At 40.0% G+C, this 17,016-nt stretch overlaps 1 protein-coding gene across 2 annotated transcripts in view; it reads left to right on the top strand.

The window, feature by feature from the left end:
* whrna (whirlin a) overlaps positions 1-17,016 on the top strand; it is a 179,190-nt gene that overhangs the window by 125,814 nt on the left and 36,360 nt on the right. For both annotated transcript variants that reach the window (XM_051678240.1, XM_051678238.1), the window contains exons 7-8: positions 5,294-5,506; positions 13,123-13,335. In XM_051678240.1, the coding sequence (XP_051534200.1) occupies positions 5,294-5,506; positions 13,123-13,335 (426 nt within the window). The remainder of the gene's footprint in view (positions 1-5,293; positions 5,507-13,122; positions 13,336-17,016) is intronic.

The raw sequence follows: 17,016 nt of genomic DNA, 5'->3' as shown, positions 1-17,016 counted from the left end.
ACTGTTGGGCCCTTGAGCAAGGCCCTTGACCCTATCTGCTCCAGGGGCACCGTATCATGGCTGATCCTGCACTCTGACCCCAGCTTAGCTGGGATGTGAAAAAAAAGAATTTCACTGTATATGTGCAAAAATGTATAACATGTGATAAATAAATACAATTAATTAATTAGGAAGCAGACCTTTCCTATCTGAGCATGCTACACAACTGCTTGTCCAAGCTCTTGTCATATCTAGACTGGACTACTGCAATGCTCCTCTAGCAGGACTTCCTGCATGATCAGTCAAAACCTCTGCAATTTATCCTGAACGCTGCACTACATTTGGTTTTCAAAGAGCCCAAAAGTGCGCAAGTCACTTCTCTCTTTATCGAACTGCACTGGCTGCCAATGGTTGCTTGCATCAAGTTCAAGGCATTGATGATTGCTTACAGAACAGCCAATGGTTCCACACCCCCTATCTACACTCACTACTTCAAGTCTATTTGCCCTCCTGTAACGTATGCTGGAACTGCTGACAATGATGACGATGACGAGGACGTGAAGATGAAGAACCCAAGTGCAGTTTATTTTATAAGTGAACTCCAAAAACCCTAACCATAAATGTGATCTAACAAGAACATGAACTTGACATAAACTAGACTTGACAAACACATACCATCACATACAATACTCCACAAATAGACAATGCAAACATGAGGGCTTAAATACAAGACATGGGAGAACATAAACCAATGAACAAACAGAACTGATAACAAGATAATTAAACAATAAACCAATGAAAACATGACACATGAACATGAATGGAGGGAAAACAGAAATCACATGACTAGGGAAACAGGAACACATGACATGAAACAGGAACTAGAATTTCAAAATAAAAGACATGAATCAACAGAATACACCTGACATATCCCCCCCACTAAGGGGACCCCAACACATAAACAAAACACGTAATACATGACATAATTCAAAGTTCTGTAGGGAGCGGGGGGGGGGGTGTCTTGAGGCATGGGGCGTGGCGTGGCGAGAAAGGGCAAGGGGCATGGGACCAGGGAAAAGTCCGTGGGAGGTGAAGCCATGAGAGGCTTGAGGGGCGGAGCCATGAAAGGTGGAGCCATGAGAGGCTCGAGGGGCGGAGCCTTGGAACGTGGTGCCCGGAGAGTAGCCGAAGACACGAAGGGCCAGGGTGGAGCCGATGGCAGGGAGGAGGCTGAGGCGTCACTGTGACGTGGCATGGAGCAGGCTGGGGCGGCGGCCGTGACGTGGCGTGGGACTCTGGCTCGGCGGCGGCCGTGACGTGGGACTCTGGCTCGGCGGCGGCCGTGACGTGGGACTCTGGCTCGGCGGCGGCCGTGACGTGGGACTCTGGCTCGGCGGCGGCCGTGACGTGGGACTCTGGCTCGGCGGCGGCCGTGACGTGGGACTCTGGCTCGGGATCCGCCTCCCCCACAGTGAACGGGGAACCGATGAATCGAAGGGCGAGGTCGATATATTGAGCCAGGCTGAGGGAACTGCGATCGCCAGCCATCAAAAAAGAAATGGACTCATTTAGTCCAAATCTAAAACAACCCTTGAGGGCAACCTCATTGAAGTCTACCTGGCTGGCTAGACCGCAGAAGTCCTCAACATAGTCCTCCAGAGGACGATTCCCCTGACGTAAGCGCAGAAGCAAAACCGCTGGGTCCATGGGAGTTGGAGTATTCTGTAACATATGCTGGAACTGCTGACAATGATGACGATGACAAGGACGTGAAGATGAAGAACCCAAGTGCAGTTTATTTTATAAGTGAACTCCAAAAACCCTAACCATAAACGTGATCTAACAAGAACATTGACTTGACACGACACGACACGACACGACACGACACGACACGACACGACACGACACGACACGACACGACACGACACGACACGACACGACACGACACGACACGACACGACACGTACCATCACATACAATACTCCACAAATAGACAATGCAAACATGAGGGCTTAAATACAAGACATGGAAGAACATAAACCAATGAACAAACAGAACTGATAACAAGATAATTAAACAATAAACCAATGAAAACATGACACATGAACATGGAGGGAAAACAGAAATCACATGACTAGGGAAACAGGAACACATGACATGAAACAGGAACTAGAATTTCAAAATAAAAGACATGAATCAACAGAATACACCTGACACCTCCAAAAGCTTATGATCAGCAGGTGAGCGGTGCCTCATGGCACAAGAGCACTTTCTCTGCCTTCCACTTACACCATTCCTGGCTGGAGGAATGACCTTCCGAACTACTTTCAAGAAACATCTAAAAATACATCTCTTTTGGTTCCTTAGCAGAACTCCATTAAAGATTCTTTTAGTACTTTTGAGGAATAAATATTTGGAAATTACTTCAAAACTGGAAACAAATGGAACTATGGGAACATAGGCACAATTTATAGATTATTTTTCTACAAAACTAATTTCAAGCATTTAAAGGATTAGTTCACCCAAACATGAAAATTATCTTATTATTTACTCACCCTCATGCCATCCTAGATGTGTATGACTTTCTTCTGCAGAACACAAAGATTTTTTGAAGAATATCTCAGTTCTGTAGGTCCATACAATGCAGGTTAATGGTGACCAAAACTTTGAAGCTCCAGAAAGTACATAAAGGCATCAAGTAATCCATAAGACTCCAGTGGTTTAATCCATGTCTTATGAAATGATCCAGTTGGTTTTTGGTGAAAACAGACCAAAATGTAACACATTTTTCACTATCTTGACATCAGCAGTCTCCTTGGCGATCATGTTTTCAAGCTTGATTACACTTCCTAGCGCCATCTAAATCTGCGCATGTATAATCGAACTTGAAATCATGAGACTGCAACGGCAAGATGTACAGTGGAAAATAAGTTATATTTTGGTTTGTTTTTACCCAAAATCAATTGTATCGCTTCAGAAGACATGGATTAAACCACTGGAGACTTATGGATCACATTTATGCTGCCTTTATGTGCTTTTGTAAGTTTTGGTCACCATTCACTTGCATTGTAAGGACCTCCAGAGCTGAGATATTCTTCTAAAAAAAATTTTTTTGTCACATCTGGGATGGCATGAGGGTGAGTAAATGGTGGGACAATTTTCCATTTTTGGGTGAACTATCCATTTAAGCATAAACCTTTTGAACAAATTTTTTTTTTTTTTTTTTTTAAACATAAATTCTAGCTACAAACAGCATAAACCAGCCTGAACCATGGAAATTCATGCTTCTATAAACTGGCCTTTTCAGTAAGAAATTATGCCCTTATTACACACTTTCCACTTTTTGCTCTTAATCTCTTTTTCTTGCTTTTATTTGCAAGAATAGCAGATCTCTCCAGACTAGCTATTCTTCAATGTCCATTGAAGGACATTAGCCACATGGGCCACAGGGGTCAGGGACTTTTTCTTCAAAAATTAGGTGAAAATAAATGGTCTGCTATATAATGCAGGGAAAATAAATTAGTTCCTATTCGAGTGCTCTATGATAGAGGGTTGTTTTTAAAACTACTACAACATTTCAACATGAAACCTGCTTTGTTCTTAAGAGAATAAAAAAAAGAATAAGGGCAAGAATAGTTTAGATCAGAGCTGACATGATCAGCATTCACTCTTCTTACCCACTGTCTCCATCTGTATTGATCAAGCTCAGTTCAAAGGCTTGTGTCATTTAACTGTTTGATAGCACAGACACTAGTGCTGCTTGGCTACACCTGCAAACCAGAAAGCCAACAAGCATATATCTCCACCCAATAATTGTTTAATATGACTGCTAAGTCAGCTGGAAAAAAATAACTAAGAAAAGGCTTAGAGGATAGATTGATAGAAAGCCCATGGATTCCTTTTTGCAACCTGCAAACCTTTGACTTTGACTAAAATGCTTAACATAAACAACATTTAATCACTGTTATTGTATATATATATATATATATATATATATATATATATATATATATATATATATATACGTATATACACCGATCAGCCACAACATTAAAACCACCTTCCTAATATTGTGTAGGTCCCCTCGTGCCTTGTTGATGAGAAAGTTCAACAGAGAATTGCAAGACTGGTTCGAACTGACAAAGTCTATGGTAACTCAGATAATCACTCTGTACAATTGTGGTGAGAAGAATATCGTCTCAGAATGCTATTCTGAGATGCAGGTTGGCGCTGTTTTGGTGGCATGATGGGGACCTACACAATATTAGGCAGGTGGTTTTAATGTTGTGGCAGGTTGGTGTATATATACTGTACGTATATATATATATATATATATATATATATATATATATATATATATATATATATATATATACACACATATATACACACACCCACACACACACACACACATATATATATATATATATATATATATATATATATATATATATATATATATATATATATATATACAAACACACACACACACACACACACTTACGTATATACTGGATACTGTTTCAAGCTAGAATAACTTTATACAATTCTACAGTGTAAAATAAGCAGTATAATTATTTATGTTTGGTACTTTTTCAGTCATTATTTGTCACTGACCAATGATGGATGGATGAATGGATAGACGGTAAGACAGACATACAGGTTGTTGTGGTTTGGAGATGTCCTGACTGGTGACTTGGAGAACATGTTGTACCTAGGCTAAGCGTAATACTGATAGATGATCATGGTGACTCTGAAGCAGTACTTTTTGATTAGTAGTCCAATTAAAAGGAAAAGTGATCTCAAGGAGAGAAGCTGAAACCTAAAGAAAACGGGAAAGAGGGTCAGAGAGAGACTGAGTACCATCCCTCTCCTTCATGGAGATGTGAGTTATGATATCAGGAATGTACCACGGACCAAGGTTATCCAATGATGTTCTCATTTGGAAAATGATATAAAGATTGCATGTTTCAAAATGTTTGCTCTAGAGCTCAATGAACTGCAAGTGTCTGGAGCTAAATATGAGTCTGCTCTTATTATGTTTGGATTTCTTCTTTTCACTCTTTTAACTTTATCCCTCCTCATTCTCTATGGTTTTATATACATTTACATTATATTATTATATTATATATACATTATATATTTACATTTAACTTAAGTATCTCTCTAAGTTTTCAATTTCAATTTTCATACAATATTGCCAATGCATAAAAAAGGGAAAAAAGAATATATATATATATATATATATATATATATATATATATATACTAATTATAAAAAAATAAAAAAATAAACCTCTCCTTCTTTCTCTCAGACTGGTTTTTATAAAGGTGTAGCCAGTTCTCAGGTGACTCTGTCCAGTCTGGTGAACCAAAGAAGGGGCATGCTGGAGGAACAGGCCAGACACCTGCTGACCGAGACAGAGAGGCAGACAATGGGTTACTACATCCAGGAGTATCATGACGGCCACATCGGTGTTGACCAGTTTGTCATGGCCCTCTTTGAGTTGTTCAATACACATGCCAAGGTGAGGAGACCTGCATTTATGACAGAATGATACAAACTTAGTGCTAAATGTTGTTGTGTCCCTAATCTGGTACTTACATCATTTTCAGTCCATTGTATTTTTTGGTGTTGGAACCCTGTTTTATCCTTCATATTTATTTACTCTAGAACTTAAATTAGACAGAATTTCACTCTAATCAGATTGATTGCAAGTATTGTGAAGGCCTACTGGATTATATTTAAAAGGATAGTTCACCTAAAAATGAAAATTCTCTCATCATTTACTCACCCTAATGCCATCCCAGATGTGTATGACTTTCTTTCCTTTGCTGAACACAAACAAAGATTTTTAGAAGGATATTTCAGCTCTGCAGGTCCATACAATGCAAGTGAATGGTGACCAAAATTTTGAAGCTCCAAAAGCACATTAAGGCAGTATGAAAGTAATCCATAAGACTCCACTGGTTAAATCGATATCTTCAGAAGTGATATGATAGGTGTGGGTGAGAAACAGGTCAATTTTTAAGTAATTTTTTTTCTATCAATCTACACTTTTACTTTCACTTTCACATTCTTCTTTTGTTTTTGGCAATTTGCATTCTTTGTGCATATCACCACCTACTGGGCAGGGACGAGAATTTATAGTAAAAAAGGACTTGAATATTGATCTGTTTCTCACCCTCACCTATCATTTTACTTCTGAAGATATAGATTTAACCTCTGGAGGCTTATGGATTACTTTTATGTTGCCGTTGTTCATTTTGGAGCTTCAAAATTTTGGTCACCATTCACTGCATTGTATGGGCCTACAGAGCTGAAATATTCTTCTTAAAATCTTCGTTTGTGTTCAGTAGAAGAAAGAAAGTCATACACATCTGGGATGGCATGAGGGTGACTAAATAATGAGAGAATTTTCATTTTGGGGTGTACTATCCCTTTAACATTAATTATACCATTAAAAATCAAAATTCTCAAAAGTGATCTGTTTAATATATCTGCTGTTTCTCCTAAATGGCAATTAGAGCTAATAGAGACTTTGAAGTTTCTCTTGAGATAAACAACCCAGCAATCTCACATGTGGCGCCTCTAGAGTTTCAGAAGAGATCTCAACACTGTTGTCAAATTTGCAGAGATACTGAGGTAAAAAAAAAAAAAACTATACTATGCACATTAATATTATAGCAAGAATTTTTCTGTTAATCTATTACATTCTTTACTTGAGCACTTTGAAGGCCAAATACAGTGAAAGCCACTTTTTTATACACCGATCAGCCACAACACCACAAACCACCTTCCTAATATTGTGTAGGTCCCCCTCATGCCACCAAACCCATAATCTTCTCACCACAATTGTACAGAGTGGTTATCTGAGTTACCATAGACTTTTTCAGTTCGAACCAGTCTGGCCATTCTCTGTTGACCTCTCTCATCAACAAGGCATTTCCGTCCGCAGAACTGCCCCTCACTGGATGTTTTCTGAGTAAATTCTAGAGAACAAACCAGCCCATCTGGCACCAACAGGCATCCATGCGATTGTCTAATCAACCAATCATGTGGCTGCAGTGCATAAAATCATGCAGAGATGGATCAGGAGCTTCAGCTAATGTTCACGTCAACCATCAGAATGGGGAAAAAATGTGATCTCAATTATTTGGACCGTGGCATGATTGTTGGTGCCAGATGGGCTGGTTTGAGTATTTCTGTAACTGCTGATCTCCTGGGATTTTCATGCACAACAGTCTCTAGAATTTACTCAGAATGGTGCCAAAAACAAAAAAACATCCATTGAGTGGCAGTTCTGTGGATGGAAATGCCTTGTTGATGAGAGAGGTCAACAGAGAATGGCCAGACTGGTTCGAACTGACAACATCTACGGTAACTCAGATAACCACTCTGTACAATTGTGGTGAGAAGAATAGCATCTCAAAGTGCTATTTTGAGATGCGGGTTGGCGCTGTTTTGGCGGCATGAGGGGGACCTACATAATATTAGGCAGGTGGTTTTAATGTTGTGGCTGATCGGTGTATATATTTATTATTCGTCACTTTATTCCACGTCTCTATTTTATAAAAATGTATTCGATTTAGTGTAGGCTATATCTGTTCTATTCTATACTGTATATGTGAGATGTTTGTCTTTTACATAGAGCTACTTTTAGGATTGTTTCAATTAAAATAAACTAAGAAACTAACCTAATGAAATATCTCATTTGTTAAATGTTTTATTTCTCCAATGGAATTTTAGTAAAAATATCTGAGGCAAAGTTGATAATTAAATGAAGCATGATCTATGAAAGAACAACCTCTGAGAAAAAAAATTATTCCCTGGGTAATGATAATTATAATGACAGTATTTCGATACAGCAATGTCTGTTGATATTGACCATTTCAAGGATGTAAACAATAACAAAGAATTAGAACGCTACTGCGCATTTCTGGCCCTGGAACATTTCCAGTAGCAACATTTTTATAACCCAGAATTTTCTAAATAAAATTACTAGTGCATACTTTTAAAGTCTAGCTAAAACATAAATTAGATATGTGCAAAAACTAAAAATGAAGAATGAGGTGTCATTACCGGATCCTTAAACCCTTGTGCACTGTTCATTTGTGAGTCACATTTGTGATGTTCACAGGTCAAAAATGACCTGAACATACTTGTGTAATATTTTCCTTTCTTTTTTTTTATTTTGTGGAATTATTTTTAAAGATATGTAATAACACTCATTTTACTTTTCTGGGGGGATTTTATGGTATTTAGACCTTATTTAGCTCTAAATTACACCATTAATTTTCATACACTAAAAACTTATGGGTTATTTATTCAATCCAAACGCTCGGTTGGGCCTGTTGGGTCATTTTATTGGGTTATTGTCTCTCTGTTGGGTAGATTTTGTGTAACCCAGCCTCTGGGTTAGTGGCAGGGTCATTTTCACTGACAGTTGAAACTATACACACCTCCTCCCACCACAATGTGACAACCCAGTGGTGGCATCAGAACAGCCCAGCTGATGAGTTACCTGATGCAGGCTTTTTGGATCCTCTTCAGGAGTAAGCGGTTCTCAGCACGGAGAGAACCGCTCCACTCAAATCGGAGGATTTATTCAGTGAAATAAGGTTTGTGTCAGTGTTTTTTTTATCTATAATATAATTAATGTACACAAGAAAATGCAAAGGTAATGTTCCATAATCAGAACTGGACAGCTCATAAGACATCAACTGTTGTTAGATGTCACACTAGCATTGTGAGCTTTGCTAGCATGTAATGCCCACTGAACGCTGAATAGGTTTATTTACTTTTTTGTTTACATCTCCTTTTGGTGAAATTTGCCGTTTTGAATGCAAAATATATCACCTACATGATTCATTTAGTTCATACTCTGTATCACCCTATCTATCACCTTAAATGCTTCCCCGTTTCACACACTATGCACAACTGCTTCCCAATGGTGAGCAGCACACTATCACTATTAGTGTCAAATATAAAGTGCCCGCTATCCTGTTATGTGAACGTGTGTCGGGTGCTCACGGGAATGTCAGATTGGGTGTTAAAAATGATCGCCTCGCTTCAACAGCGTTTTGTCCTCGATGGTTCCTTCATGGGACGTGCCTGTATTACGTGCAGAAATTCACAATCTCCTTGCAAAAGATGCAATAGAGGTTGTTCCGAGCTGCCATGGCCACAAAGAGTTTTACAGCTGCTACCTTTTCTTTCCGAAGAAAGACGGTGGGCTTCGGCCGATCCTAGATCTGAGACGCTTGAATCGTGCGCTGATAAAACACCCATTCAAGATGTTAACTCAGAAACAGATCTTATCGCACATCTGCCCACGGGACTGGTTTGCGTCAATAGATCTGAAGGACGCGTACTTTCATATCCGAATTGTACCACACTACAGGCTGTTATTGAGATTCGCGTTCAATGGGATGACATTATCTCTGGCCCTGCGCACGTTCATGAAATGTGTCGATGCGGCGCTTGCCCCTTTGAAGATGAATGGCATGCGCATTCTGAATTACCTCAACGACTGGCTATTACTGGCCCGATCAGAGGTTCTCCTATGCGAGCACAGTTACTTGATACTTCACCATTTGAACAGCCTGGATCTCAATGTCAACTGGGCGAAAAGCACACTTTCCCCCAGCCAACTAATCTCTTTTTGGGGGGTTCGACTCGACTCCAAGAGCATGCATGCTCACCTCACGAGCGAGCTCGTCCAGACCATTCACCAGTGTCTGTCTCAGTTCAAACTGAGGAAAGCATTTCACTGAAGTCTTTTCAGAAAATGCTAGGTTTTATAGTGGCAGCATCTGCTGTCATATCATTGGGTCTTTTAGACGTGAGACCTCTCCAGTGCTGGGTCAAACACCATGTACCGAGTCACGCCTGGCGTCGGTGGCATGTGCACGTCACTATGACCTGCTGCTGCCTGGCTGCTCTAGCACCATGGACAGCTCCAAACCTTTATCAGCAGGGTGTGTGTAACGTGTTTGGGTGTTCTCGTTTCATGTTTAGATTCATGATCATGTTTTCAGGTCTTTTATTTTTAAATTAGTTCACTTCCTTGTCTAGTCATGTGATTATCCTGTCTCCCTCATGTTAATGTGTCTTGTTATCATAGGTTTATTGTCTTGTTAAATTGTTATCAGTTCTGTTCTGTTATTAGTCCGTATGTTATTAGTTATGTCTTGTCATTGGATGCCTTGTCATGTTGTTACCCTTTTGTTTGTATTTAAGCCCTCATGTTAGCCATTGTCTCTTGTCAAGTATTGTTGGTGTAACATTGTGTGATTGTTTAATCCGGTAACGTTGTCCTTAATTCTTGTTCTTTGTTTGTTTTCTTATAGTCATGTCACGCCAAGTCATAGTTTAGTCTAGTCTAGTTAAGTCATGTCATTGTTTATAGTCAAGTTTAGGTTCTGATTTATATTCTGTTTTGTTTTCACTTTGGATTCATGTTTTTGGATTTATTGTACTTTCTAAAATAAAACTGCACTACACATATTATCATCATCTCATCCTGTCTTCAGCCTGCCTACTACATTACAGTGTGATGCTGGGGCAGGTTTTCAGATGAAAAGTGGTGACCACGGATGCGTCCAGCATGGGTTGGGGTGCGCTGTGCAATGGACGCCCGGCTTTTGGCACTTGGAGAGGTGCGAAATGGGCATGGCACATCAACTGCTTGGAAATGCTAGCCATCTTCTTAGCGGTAAAAGCTTTCCATTACGACATAGTGAATTATCACATTCTGATTCAGTCAGACAATATGTCAGTGGTAGCGTACATAAATCACCAGGGTGGCACTTGATCACTACCAGTGATGAGCCTGGCACAACACCTCCTCATGTGGAGCATGGCATCTCCTCTCCCTGCGCCAGGGACCAATGGCGGGGGAATGGAGACTCCACAGCAAAGTGGAAGTCGAACTATTTGCCTCCGCAGAAACAGCCGACTGCCTTCTTTGGTACTGCCCTCTTTGGCACTTCAGGTGGACACCTTGGCCCACAAGTGGTCGACAAATGCAAATATGCATTTCCTCCGGTACTTCTTCTCCACTTTGTCATCAGCAAAGTCCCAGAGGACAAGGAAATGGTTCTGTTGGTTTTGCCAAAATGGCCCAACCAGCCATGGTTTCCAGAAATTTAGATATTAGGCAGACCTCCATGGGAAATACCACTGAGGAGGGATCTGCTCTCTCAAGTGCAGGGCACAATTTGGCATCCCCAGCCAGAGCTTTGGAACCTACACATATGGCCCCTGAATGGAGCACAGTGAAAGTGCCCGAATTGGCTCAGTTTGTAATTAACACCATTTTGCAGGCTAGAGCGCCATCTACAAGATGCCTCTGTGCACTAAAATGGCATGTGTTTGCAGATTGGTGCTCTTCACACAGCAAGGACCCAGTGAATTTCTCCATAACGATCCTTACATTCCTTCAAGAATGGTTGGATGTAGGTCTTACTCGGCATTTCATGCCCCCGATGCTGGCTCCTCTATAGGCAGACATGATCTGATCATAAAGTTCCTTAGGGGAGCGAGGTGCTTGAACCCCCCTCGCCCTGCTACGGTTACAACATGGGACATAAATCTAGTGCTGAGGGCACTAACGAGCCCCCCGTTAGAACCACTGGAATCCGTTGAGTTATGTGTGCTCTCTTTACGGTTAGGGTGTGGTTTAGGGGTAAAATATAATTAGCCTGATATGAAATCAATGGAAGTCAATGAGAGATTACTAATATAGTCAAACCTGTGTGGGTGTGGGTGGGTGTGTTTTCTGCATTGTGGATGTTTTATAGTCTTACTCCATTTATTTATGGTTGTGTTCTGCATTTTGTCTGATTTATTGATTTTTATTTGATGAAAACAAATATATTTGTATAATGTATTTTAGTATTTCCCATTAATTTCCTATGGCGGAAAAAAAATGAAAATGATATGTGTATATATATATATATAAACTCAGCTTTCTTCTCCGGTTGCTTCTATACAACTACAGCTACTCTAAGATCTTGTGCGATACTGCAGATATTGTTGATTTTTTTAATGACAAATTGCTTGTTAGGTTCCTTAGTCACTTTAGATAAAAGCGTCTGCTAAATAACAAAATGCAAATGACTTGCGCATCTTCATTCATTATAATGGAGCGATCTATAGTCACTTTTAGAGCCCGTAAATAAATATGCTGACTTAATTAGTCAGCTAAACTCTACCTATCAAACCTTCTATTAGTTGGCAAAAATGTTGTTCACCTACCAGAGATAAGATGTGTGCTACAGTTGTTAGTACTTCACGTATCCATCTCGCTTGCCATCTCGCTTCACTGCAGCAGTTTATGCGTCCATTTGTGGTCGCTTTTTTGTAAATCTAAACACATTAATTTCCATTAGTTCAAGGCATTCAGGGAGCATCCTGCCACCACACAACATGGTTTACATTTTATTAATGACATTCTATTACAATCGTATTAACGTTATTATGTTAATCATGTTAAAGTCACTATGAATAAAGCACCTCCTGCTGTTGTTTTGAATGAGTTTGACAAATAGCCTGAAATGTTCAAGGAATAAAGACGTCACTTCCTTACACAGAAATAGCCCTTGAAATGGTTTATACAACCAGAATGACCTCAAACTGTATTACATTCACATTTATGATCATATTTAAGGGATAGTACACCCAAAAATAAAAATTATCTCATAATTTACTCACCCTCATGTCATCCCAGATGTATATGACTTTCTTTCTTCAGCAGAACACAAACAAAGATTTTTAGAAGTAATATTTCAACTCTGTATGTCCTTACAATGCAAGTAAATGGTGATCAGACCTTTGTAGCTCCAAAAATCACATAAAGGAAACATAAAAGTAATACATGATTTTTGGAGCTACAAAGGTCTGACTACCATTTACTTGCATTGTATGGACCTACAGAGCTACGTTATTCTTCTAAAAATCTTTGTGTTCTGCTGAAGAAAAAAGTCATACACATCTGGGATGGCATGAAGATGAGTAAATGATGAGAGAATTTTAATTGTGGGGTGAACTATCCCTTTAAGGCCCCTAAGATTGACGCAATCAACATCAGTCAAAGCTCAGCCACATTCACTGCTCTCTTCTGTATGTGTGTATGTGCAGTTCTCTCTACTGTCCGAGGTCAGGGGGCTGGTGACCCCTCAGGACGTGGAGAGATTTGACGGGCTGGTTCTGAGACAAGAGATTGAAGCCCTGAAGGCCAGGCAGGGAGGCAGAACTGGGTTTCAAGACTCCTTCTCCTTGGTTTCGTACCCCGACACATTGGCCTCTTCCTCAGCCAGCTTTATGACCAACACCACCCTCAGCTCTGCACGGGTAAGACTGAAGAGAAACTGTAGGTATTTAGGGATTCATTGCTCTTCCTTTACGGGCAATGTCTGCATATATAATTGGAAAGGATAATTTGGCTGTGGATGGCTGTGTTCTTCTTTATTTGAATGTGTGGGTTAAATGGAAAGCGGTTCACAAGATTGTTGGACAGTTTGAGCACAAAGACGGCGCATCTGTGCAGATTACTAGGATACAAGATGAAGTGTTCTGAAGTTGCCTGGGGAAATAATGTCTTTATCTCTCATCATCATTAACCTGTCTGTCCACCTGTCTCACTTTGCTTAGCTGTGTCTCAATTCAGCTCATCTATGCCTTGTTTTGAGAGTGAAGACGCTGTTTAGAGTTGAGGGTAATGGTCTCAGAGGTGTAAGTGTTGTTGGTGTGACAGATGGAGAAGTGTCTCTTGCCAACTTATAAAATCTGCTGACTCCCGGTGTAAATGACACAGTTTAACACCCAACTCCCTGTCCCTCTCAATAAACCAGGAAAGAATACTTTGGCTGATAGATATGATGGAGGTATGTTAAACACTCTTACTTTCCCTTACATAAATTTACTAATGTAACCATAGTAACCGTGGTAACCACCAAAATATCATACAAAACATAATTTCTGCAGTTGTCATTACTACATTTAAATTAATATTCCTGGTTCAGGAAGTTGGTCTCGTGATGCCATGTGAGGTTCAGACGTGTGAACGTTGAGCTCTGTGCACTTTGCTAGTTTTAACACTATTAATGTCATAAACCCTTGAGATTCGATACACTCTGTTCCATAACTGTTCTAGGGGGACAATATGTCAAAAAATTCAAAATCCTCGGGATCTAGAGACATTAAAAGACAATTACATGCTCAAGCTGACACCCCCGCGGAGGCCTCGAGCCCGGGAGTCGATTTGGTCGGAGAAGTGTGGGAAATTCGGCAAGAAATGTTGAACATGTCGGCAATGCTGACGAAGGTCGTTGCTGACTTGGAGGATCTTGCTGTAATACATCGATCGATCACTGCAATGGAGACAAAATTCACTGAGGTGGTTACAAGAGTGGGGGATGTTGAGAAACAGTTTGATTATCTGGAGTCATCGGAGAGGGAATTATCTGCTAATCCGCTAGCGACCAAGGTGGATTTGGAGTGTGTCTGGGAGAAGTTGACTTGAAGAACCGTAGGTGGCAGAATAACATCCGTATTGTTGGAATTCCTGAGGCCGAAGAGGGTCAGGATCTGGTGAAATTCCTGGACGGACTCTTTTCGAGTCTGCTTGACATAACAGGCCATAAGCTGGAAATCGAGCGAGTTCACAGGGTTCCGGCTTGGCGATCAATTCTGGCCAAATCTCTGAGATCATCCGATAAAGATCTCATGTTATGCAAGTCAAGGAATAAAGCAAGGCTTTCTTGGAATAATCACAGCTTTTTCTTGTTCCCAGACTTTGCGAATTCGACAAGAGAGAAACATGATCGATTCAAGGAATGCAAGAAACTCTTACATCAATGGAAGGTCGCTTTTGCACTGATGTTCCTGGCCAAACTGAGAATAGATGCTAAGGATGGCCGTAAAACATTCACATGTCCCCAGCAAGCAATGTCTTTCATAAAGTCAATGGAGTAAGTTATTTTGTGGTACTCACGTTGCAGCCAAGTGGACCGACTCACTGAACATTCACTTGACTGTCTGAGGAAACTGAGCTCCTTTTTTATTTCTTTTTTTGCTGGTTCCGCCCAGCGGCTAGAGTTTGTTTTGTGGAGCAACAGTCCTTTGGGACAGTGTTGTGGATGAATCTGCACGTTCTTTGTGCTTATACCTCCTATTGGTTGGAGTTTGTTTTGTGAAGTATTTCTTGCAAGTCATTGGAGTGATTAGGTAATTTGTTGCACTCATGTAGCAGCCAAATGGACTGGCTCACTGAACATTCATTTGACTGTCTGAGGAAACTGAGCGCCTTTTTTGTGCTGGTTCCGCCTAGCAGCTGGAGTTTGTTTTGTGGAGGAACACACCTTCAGGATGGTTATGTGGATGAATCTACATGTTCTTTGTATTTATTCTGCCTATTGGCTGGAGTTTGTTTTATAGATTATCTTTTGTTGTGTAATTCTGTCTCACAAAATTTGTATAGAAACACTGGACTTGAGCAATCCGATGGCAAAGTTGTCGCGGGGGCTCTCGTAGGCGTACATGGACTGTTTGAGTTTGGAGGGATGGACGCCAGTTAGCACTGTCGTGCGAGGTGTTAATGCACACATTTTTCTTTTTTCTGTTTGTTTGGTTCGGTGGGAAGTTTGGGGTTTGTTTGTTGCACTAATGTTGGAATGTGGTCTTTATCATTTTATTTTTGACACACAATCTATGTTTTCTAATATGTCAAAATGTCAGATGTTACTATGAATGGATTGTCTCTCTCCATGTGGAATGTGAAAGAGTTGGGGCACCCCATAAAAAGAAGGAAGGTTATTTCTCTTCTTAATATAAGAAATATGATATAGTGTTTCTTCAAGAAATGCATCTTTCTCCGCTGGAAGCTGAAAAAGTTGGGAAGATATGGGGTGGACATGTTTTCTTTAGTGCTGGCTCAAGTAAGAGCAGGGGAGTAAGTAAGCATCTACAATTCAAATGTCTCAAACAGATTAAAGATAAATTAGGTAGAGTCATTATTGTTTTAGCAGAAATTCAGGGGCAAAGTCTTATTTTGGGTGGAGTGGCTTATTGTATATAATTTGATTCCGTATTTTCTGTTATGTTTATTTTGTGAATGGAATCAATAAAAATAGTTCATAACAAAATATTCCTGGTTCAGTACAACTTAAGCTCAATTGACAGCATTTGTAGCATAATGTTGATTACCACAAAAAATATTATTGACTCGTCCCTCCCTTTCTTTAAAAAGAAGCAGAAATCGAGATTACAGTGAGGCACTTACAATGGAAGTGAATGGGGCCAATTTTTGGAGGGTTTAAAAGCAGAAATGTGAAGCTTATAATTTTATAAAAGCACTTACAATCATTTTGTTACAACTGGTGTATTAATTGAACTCTAAAATAGTTTAAAACGTTGTTTTTACGGTTGTATCAATGGATATAACTTTACACAGTAAAGCTTAGTAAGCGATTTTATTACATTAAAATCATGTTAACATGCACATCTTTTATGTCTTGTGGCTATACTTTGAAACAGTGAGTATTTTAACGTTTACTGATTGGCCCCATTCATTGTAAATGCCTCACTGTAAAGGTCACATTTACCTTTGCACACTGAAATTCCACGGAGAAAGAAGGCGTGGGTGGACATTCAGCGTCTAATTGCCAAGCAGCTTTTTTTTTTTTAATGCTGCACTTTATATTCTGTAATGGTAAAAAGAAACACTAAAATGATATCGTTGTCCATTGTGAATATTCACTGTAGCTGTATACGAAGCACTGCACACACAGAGGTCACTGCCAAACTAATCAACTTCCTATTGGTCAATGCAGATAAAAAATGTTCACTAAAATTGAACCCCACGCGAAATCCACTGGGGGAAATTCTTCACCACCGGAAATCCATTGCATGAAGTTCATGATTGCGCAGTTTCCCCTTTGAAATGACTGTATTTCTCAGTGCAAAGGTAAATGTGACTGTGCCTTAACCCAGACTTTTACTTTTTTTTGTTAACTTGTATTGATCCTGGAATAT

This window comes from Myxocyprinus asiaticus, chromosome 38, assembly GCF_019703515.2.
Source record: "Myxocyprinus asiaticus isolate MX2 ecotype Aquarium Trade chromosome 38, UBuf_Myxa_2, whole genome shotgun sequence".
Lineage (NCBI taxonomy): Eukaryota > Metazoa > Chordata > Actinopteri > Cypriniformes > Catostomidae > Myxocyprinus > Myxocyprinus asiaticus.
This window is presented reverse-complemented; position numbering and strand designations above follow the sequence as displayed.